Here is an 8,215-nt window from a genome sequence, read left to right as displayed (position 1 = left end):
GGGAAGCCCACCACGGGGGTCTGGGCGTCGTGCTTGTGGTGCGGTATTTGAGAAAAGCCGAAGGGCCTCAGCAAAAGAGAGAGCGAGCTTAATGGGGTGGAGGCGGGGAGAGAAAAGGGACCCGTAGCAAAACGACGGCTCCTAACGATTGGGATGGAAGCCAAGTATTTGCAGACGTGTCCTGGGTTGATCTTGCTGTTATATGGTTGGTTTGATGAACTGCAGGTCTCCCTGACTTAGTCCCGGATCCCTATTACATCCAGGCGTCCACATATGTCCAGAGGATGTCCATGTATAACTTGAGATGTGCTGCCGAGGAGAACTGCCTGGCAAGGTAGGCATTGCTATGGCTTTTGCCTGTCTGCTGTGGGTTTTTGTGCTCTTGCACCCATCTCAGAGAACCTGAAGACACAGCGAAGAGTGGATACAACAGGCTGGTGGGACCGAGGAAACAACTGTTTGTAACCTTCTGCTAAGCCTGTGGCAGATGGTAGGGTGCATATGTAAGAAAACAATACCGCCGTATTAGAGAGACAAACTACAGATGCTTTGAAGAAACTATATTTTTGTGAAAAGTTATATTGCATGTTTCTATTACCAGGCTTATTTGAATATAACAGAATTCTGCAAAATGGAGGCACCTAAAACCCACACTTGAATCTGGTGATTTTAATCTCCTTTCTCTAACCCATCCAGATTGTATTCTAGTCCATTAAAAAAACAAAACCCAACTGTTCTTAACTAGTACAAGTTACTATTAAAATTATAACATGGTAATTGTTTCAGGGCATATGACTTGTAATGTCTCCTAAGACTAAAATCTTCCTGAAAAGTGTTTCAGAGTCTTTTAATGGATTGAAATAACAGCTTTGCTATGAAGTTAGGTCCCGTCCAGTTGGCAAAGAGGGATTTTTCCTGTTTTGCTTGGAAAGAAATCAACATGGCTGTTTTTAACCATTTTGAGTTCATACCTTATCATGCAAAACAGACTTATTTATTCATCAGCATCACTAATTGATGTCAGACCGTTTTCAGGGTCATGCTTTTTCTTCACTTGCTGGAAAAAGAAAACATGGCATGAGGAGCAGTACATTTTATGCTGACTTCATAGTGAAGACTGACTGAAATGTTCTTCCTAGCTAGCAGTTGATTAAAATATTCCTGTATGTATGACTGTAGATAATAGCTATGTAAAATAGGATAAGCCTGAGGCATACATTTATATGTGTGCTTTTTTATTTTACAACAGAAACAAAACATCTGTTGTGGGATCTTAACATCCACAGTGAGTTATTTTGGTTAAGAGCAACTAGTGAAATTGTATTTTTTGTACCAGAGTAGTTTTACAGCTAAGCAGTGATCTGCTTAAGATATAGAGGCAAAGAGTTAGTGGTTATATTATTAGAAGAAGATCTGGATCTTACTGAGGTCTAGGTCTGGCACCAGGCATTTCTGAGCACACCATGTGGAAATCTTGCACATCTCTAGTGTGTGAGCTTTAAGAGGACTGAAAAGATCTGCTATCAGTTACAATAGAAAGTGTTTTTTAAAGTGTTTCTTGCATATACTTACGGCTCTTTTTTGCATTATTACAGCTCAGCTTATCGAGCGGATGTTAGAGACTATGATAATCGGGTGCTCCTGAGATTCCCCCAGAGAGTGAAAAACCAAGGCACATCAGATTTTCTGCCCAGCAGACCTCGTTATTCATGGGAGTGGCACAGCTGTCACCAGTGAGTGAAGTGCTCAGTGTGGCACCTTCTAATTATCTTTTCCACTAACAAATTGTCAATTATAAAGTGGTATTTTCTAAAGCTGCAGTGAAGCAGAGGGAAGCCTGGTGTAAACTCTGGCTTTTTACCAATTCATTTTATGGCAGTGGTAGTTAACTCTTTATATAGCTGCATGAAACAAAAATGGATCTGAAGCTTAATTATAAATATAAAACACTTACAAGTATAAATTCATTATGAATACAAGTCTCAAATCACTTTTGACAGTGGCACCTGCTCCCTTTAATTATATTTTACATAGGTCTAGTTATATTTTAAGTGGAACCAGTCAGTAAAAGTCATAATCGTGTTAAAATAACTGTGGAAAACCTACAGTGTACATTTACTAGGTACATAAGTGATAACTTAATATTATTCTGTTATAAAAATAATACGTAATGTGAGCTTGATCTAAAGGCTGCTGGTGTCAATGGAATATTTCTCTCTAGCTTCAGGGTCTTTAAGATTATCTGCTTGTGATCAAAATTGGATGAAAAATCACTATCATTAGAACAAATTCTTTCAAAGAAAGATGGATATTACTAGGTTATAAATCTTGTAAGGATCAAAAACTAAAACAAAATCAAACCAAACAAGAAAAGTCTACATAAATGCTTGAGTCAACCCCCACCCCTGAAAAAAACCACCACCACCACCACCATCAAAAGATCCAACCTTGATGCTTATGGAGTTGAGAAATGGATGAAATGGATAGAGAGCAATTGAAATATTCCATTTGTAGAAAAGCAGTTTCTTCTTCTGCTACAATAGTCCAGCTATTCCTATCCAAATACAAAGTGTCTCTGATGTTAATTAATTTCTTTGACAGAAAAATACATTGCCAACAAAAAAAAAGTGTTTCTCTTGATCATTTCCATGACAGTCAAACAGGACCATTTGGAGATGAACTATAACTACCTATTAGTTTGGCTAGCCATCAGACTTCATTAGTCATCATCTCCTGTGGACTGGTTTCAGTGTTCTTGACATGTATACTTAAGAGACTTGCATGCTTCTCTTCATTTTAACAATACATTTGAATTCTGTTTAATTACACTTTTTTCATATACCTCTTTAGCTGAAGGCACTCATCACAGAATCACAGAATATTAGGAGTTAGAAGGGACCTCGAAAGATCATCCAGTCCAACCCCCTGCTGGAGCAGGATCACCTAGACTAGGTCACACAGCAGCAGCCAAATGCTGCACAGACAAAATGCAGGTAGATAGTCCAAACTTAGTTTTCCACATATTTGAAAAAGTGAAATGACAAGAATAATAGGTGTTCAAGTCCACACTAAGAGCTACAGTTCACTTTCTGTGAAAGGGAAAAAAAATGCATTGCTGTGCCCAGATTGACCGCATATGCACTTCTGAAACTGAGATTACATTAATTATAACTACAAAAATTGTTGACATCTGATAGGCAGTACATAGAAGCCAATTTCTTTATGCAGATTTTGTTTTCACTATTATTATCAATGTGTTACATTGATCGAGGACCATGGAAATAGCAAAGTAAATTGTTGAGTTTTTGCTAGCAAACTTCCCTGGAATTTATAGTATGTAAGGTAAGCATTCCAAGCAAAACTCTGCCTAAAGGCAGTTATAAGAACAATTCAAATATGAACTACTTAATGCTTGCCATTGTTACTGTAGAAGAGATGAAACAGGAAATTTTTGAAAAACAGTGCTGTTGCAGAATCCTTCCCTTAACCAATCAAAATCTATTATTTGCTTATAGAAGATGGCATTTTTGTAGTCACTGAAAATTAGAATAATGAAGATAAAACTTAATTGAATGGCCAGTGTATGGAATGGAAAGTGTACTAACACATGAGTTCTGTGTAATAAAATTTGGCCAAATCTAACAGAAGGTAGATGTCCTGGTTTGAGCTAAATAGAACTAATTTGAGGGGCCCTGCCTCTAGAGGGGTTAATAGCTTCTGCCCAGCATTTAGTGGCCAGCCCAGCCCTAAACCATGACAGCAGATCAAATAAGGATATGTTAAAATGGTATTGACAAGATCTGGTTCATCTTTAACATCTGTGGTTTAACAGACATTATCACAGCATGGATGAATTCAGCCACTATGACTTGTTGGATGCAAGCTCACACAGAAAAGTTGCTGAAGGACACAAAGCAAGTTTCTGTCTTGAAGATACCTCCTGTGATTATGGATATTATAGACGGTACGCTTGTACAGCACATACGCAGGTAAGAATTGGTTCAGAGATAGACAAGTTTGTTTTTCCCCTCTAGTTTATCTGTGGGTATTTTTGCTACCAGTGTAGCCTAAATCATCTGATGCCTTGATTAGCTCTGAAATTCTCCATCACAGGAGACGGGACAGCAACAGATTGTTAATTTATGCACGTGCTGCTAAATGTGTCTCAATAAAATGCGAGGACACTCATTAGTTACTCATCACTGGTAACTGACCTATATTAAAACACACAAGTTCTTAACAATTTGTAGTTATGGGGCTGGGCAAGCAAGCTAAAGGGACTCAAGACAGAGTCAGTAAAGAAGTAGTTTCTGCTGTTTATCCCTCACAGGCTGATGGCCTTGGCTGGTCCCAGAGTTCATAGCTAGTATTTTCTCTCCTGCAGAACATGAGGCTGCCTGCTGCTGAATTCCCTTAATAATACCTATAGCTATTGGCCGGCAGTCCAACACAGAAAATGTACAGCATTGTTTTATGTGTGTATAGAAGGCCATTAAGGAGAATAGCAGCCATGTGGACATTATGATTGGTCATACACAAACATTAAGGAAGGTGTCAGGGCTTATTAAAAGAGTAGATAAAAAAATGGAATATACCATTATGATGTTTTACAAATCCATGCTGGACTTCTGCTTTGAATAATGCATGGAGTTCTGGTCACGACCTCTTAAAACTGACAGAAAAAACTAGCAAACTAAACCAACCAACCAAATCGGGAGAACAAGCATGATCAGCAGTGTAGTGTGGCTGCCACGCTAAGAAATTTCATAGACTATTCCATTTGGAAAACGAGAAATAATACCAAATCTTGAGTGGATCTGGATGAAAAGCAGAAATTGCTGATAGTCACAGTTTCTCACAGTACACTAATTTAAGCATATCCAAAAGAACTGTCTGGTGACATCTTTAAAACAGCAAAAGTGTTGTTTTGACACATGAATAAAGTATTAAATTCCTTGCCATAAGACGTTCAGAGAACAAAAATACCTACATGGTTTAAAAAAAAATTAGACAAAATAATGGAAACTATTAAACACAATAATCTGGTGGTACCCTGTGTATTAAATACACTTAAATGCCTGGTGGAAGGAATTTTCCCAGGTAAAGGACATTACACATCCCATTTCTTACATTCTTTCTTAAGCATCTGCTGCTGGCCACTGTCAGAGACATGAGACTAAGCTTGATGGACCTATCGTTTAAGGCAGTGTGGCCATACTTCTACATAAACTTGTATCTCTTATTCTTCAGTTTTTAATCTAGGAGGTAGTTATTTTGTCACAGAGAAATGGCAGCTGTCCTTCACTGGCTGACATGTCCATGTTGGAATTTTAGATATAATGAATGATCTACAATACATGAAGGCTTTGAAGAGGTTTTAAAAATATCTTTTCTCCTTTTGTAGACTACGACATCTAACTAAGCAACACACATATTTTACAGCTGGAGTATTTGTGTCACTAGAATCATGGCTGTGTCAGCGTTTCCACTGGAAGCCCACATTTCAGGGGTTTGTAATTGGACTGTAAAACTTTCCTCTAGCCTCAGACTTGGCACACGCATGCAAGAGTCTGAGCTGATCACCAGCTGGGTCAGGAGGGAATTCCTGCAGGATGTGGGTTTTGTGCACTATGTGCACAAAAAATCTGTCCAGAACAGATCAGCTTTGCCTAAAGGAATCTGTATTGACCACGGTTAAAGACATCAGATTTGAACCATGGATACATTAATATCTGGAGATTCTTACTAATGTTCCTAATAGCAAAGAAGTTGTCAGAAAAGATTCATCTGGAAGAAAGACTACATTTTCAATTCTATTAGATTCTTGTGTCACTGTATTTGCCTGAAGAGACATGCCAGCAGGCCATTTCCATGCAAAACTAAATGTGAAAATGGCTCTAGACTTTAGTATTCAAAGAAATCTCTTTAGCAGAATACATCTAGAGCAAAAGGTTGCATTATACCTAAAGGTAGAGAATCACTTCCAACACGGTGATCAAGTTTGTATGCAGGAAACTCAGAAGCTATTTACTTTAGATTTGCAGATATTTAGGTCTTGTCTTTGGTCAGTTTTGATTTTATTCTCACATTTTGTGAAGAACAGTGAGCAAAAGCATCAACAATATTTACATAATAGTACTGCAACAAGTGATACCTCACAGATGGACAACTATCAATAGTACAGGTGTTCCTTACGAGTAGTGCTGTTTATAAAAGGCATATGTTATACTTATGTGTTCTAGTTTAGATATTCAAATCTAATGCCAGGAAAACGTAAGCCTCATTTCCTGAGGTAATTTTCTTAGTAAAATGTGATGATTAAGTGTACTTCAGCCTGTCACTAACGATATTACTATTCCCAGTATTTTTTTTGACATCCATCTTAACTCCATTTTTAAGGGACTGAGCCCTGGGTGCTATGACACTTACAATGCTGATATAGATTGCCAGTGGATTGATATTACAGATGTAAAACCTGGAAATTACATTCTGAAGGTAAGGGTTTTGGGTGTGGGGAGGTTTGGTATGGGGTTTTGTTTTGTTTTTTTTTAAGAAGCAAATCATATGCATATGTCCTTTTGAATGTAAGTTATCAATTCAAACCTTGAAGTAGACAACAGTCTGCTTTCTCCCCTTAAGGTGAGTGTAAACCCCAGCTATTTGGTACCTGAATCCGATTACTCCAACAATATAGTACGCTGCGATATACGCTATACAGGCCACCATGCATACGCCTCTGGCTGTACAATTTCACCGTAAGTACATTCCTTTGTCTTTGCAACTGTTTTATATTCATAGTACTAAAGCTGACACACAGATTTATTTTATATTGAAAAAGTAAGTCCCACCATTAATTCCAATGATATAAATTTCTTAGGTATGTTGTTTCTTGGGTTTCAGGATCTAGTGTGTTAATTCAAAATGCAGATGGTACTTCTTTCAGAGGTCTTTTTTGGCAGGAATAATGGCAACAGTTGCTTTGCTGTTGATAACTGCTTTCCAATCCTGACCTCCAGTAATTAAACTTTATTTCTGTAAGGCTAGCACTGATTAAAAAAAGTATTTAGGCTTGAGAAACCATCGTGAGAATTTTGCTCTTGCAAGGGTAACATCAGGATATATAGCACTTTCAAAATTGCTGCTACTGTCTGGGCTGCTAGATAACTACCTATGGCTCAGGCCTTCTTTGTATTTGCACTAAAACCTTTCTGTGCTCACTCAGTACCCATTTATAGCATCCACACAGAACTGTTGAGCAGTTACAGAGCTCTTAAAACATTCTGCAAAATCCCACGCATGTATGTTACTTTGCTGCTGCTGCTGACACAGCAGCCATCCTCCTTGAAACAATTCTTCCAGACACACTCCATTTGCAGTTTTGTTCTTTAAAACTTTAAACAATGTCACAATTATGCCTTTTTTTTTTCCCTCCAAAAGAGGCAAATCTGTGTAATGTTCTTATGGTAAATCCACTGTAACTTAGTATCAGTGAAATGCACACAAAAACCAATCAGTCTTCTGTAACACAGAGGTAAGCAGTTCTCAGGATAATACTTAGTTGCTCATGCAAAATATTTATTGAATGGTTTCATTTGTATTGGATAAGGAGTGGGTATTAACAATGCATAGAGGTTCATGTGAGAGAAATTCCAGAGCAGTAAATGAAAAGTAAAATAAATGACCACTATAGTCTGCTATAACAGCGTCGGTGAAACAAACATACTGAATTAATGTGACTATTGCTTGAATAGCCTTTTAAAATATTAATTCCTCACTTTGTTAACACAAAGCCAGTAGTTAAATGAGGCTAAAATGAGAAACATTTTTTCACATCAGCGTGGAGATCTGTATTAATAATCACACTTTGGTCATAAATGTGACAAGTTAAATGGCTTCAGCAAAATCCTCTATTTGTTCTCACCATGCGGTGCTCAGACTTGCAGGAAATGGAGGAAAAAACCCAAGAGGCATCCTGCAGGCCAAGAGCAATTATTTTTGGAAGACCTGTGGCAGGAGCTTTTAAAGCATTTCTCTGCAACAGAACTAATTGGTACTTCTAGGAAAACCGTTTCTCTGTGCATATCTACATGGAAGGGAAATTTACGCTTCATGCCTTTAATTTTCAGTCTCCTCATCTTACCTCTGTAAATGTCATCAAGTAAATATATTCGTGTGGGGTGAGGAAACAAAACTTATGTTTCTGTTTGTTGACCTG

General features: G+C 37.8%; 1 protein-coding gene across 1 annotated transcript; it reads left to right on the top strand.

Annotated features, from left to right (window-relative positions):
- The first annotated feature begins 230 nt into the window (after positions 1–230).
- LOC104533565 (protein-lysine 6-oxidase) lies at positions 231–6,759 on the top strand. The gene is made up of 5 exons (XM_010193106.1): positions 231–334; positions 1,596–1,733; positions 3,833–3,989; positions 6,400–6,495; positions 6,640–6,759. The coding sequence occupies exons 1-5, from the start codon at positions 285–287 to the stop codon at positions 6,757–6,759; spliced, it is 561 nt and encodes a 186-aa protein (XP_010191408.1). The 5' UTR covers positions 231–284.
- The last annotated feature ends 1,456 nt before the right edge of the window (positions 6,760–8,215 follow it).

The sequence above is a fragment of the Mesitornis unicolor genome, unplaced genomic scaffold (assembly GCF_000695765.1).
Source record: "Mesitornis unicolor isolate BGI_N332 unplaced genomic scaffold, ASM69576v1 scaffold46909, whole genome shotgun sequence".
Classification (NCBI taxonomy): Eukaryota; Metazoa; Chordata; class Aves; order Mesitornithiformes; family Mesitornithidae; genus Mesitornis; species Mesitornis unicolor.
This window is presented reverse-complemented; position numbering and strand designations above follow the sequence as displayed.

Coding starts and splice junctions, on each gene's coding strand:
- LOC104533565 (XM_010193106.1), top strand. CDS start 285: ATGTCCATGTATAACTTGAGATGTGCTGCCGAGGAGAACTGCCTGGCA. Junction 1,734..3,832: donor GAGTGGCACAGCTGTCACCA/GTGAGTGAAGTG, acceptor GTGGTTTAACAG/ACATTATCACAGCATGGATG. Junction 3,990..6,399: donor CTTGTACAGCACATACGCAG/GTAAGAATTGGT, acceptor TCCATTTTTAAG/GGACTGAGCCCTGGGTGCTA.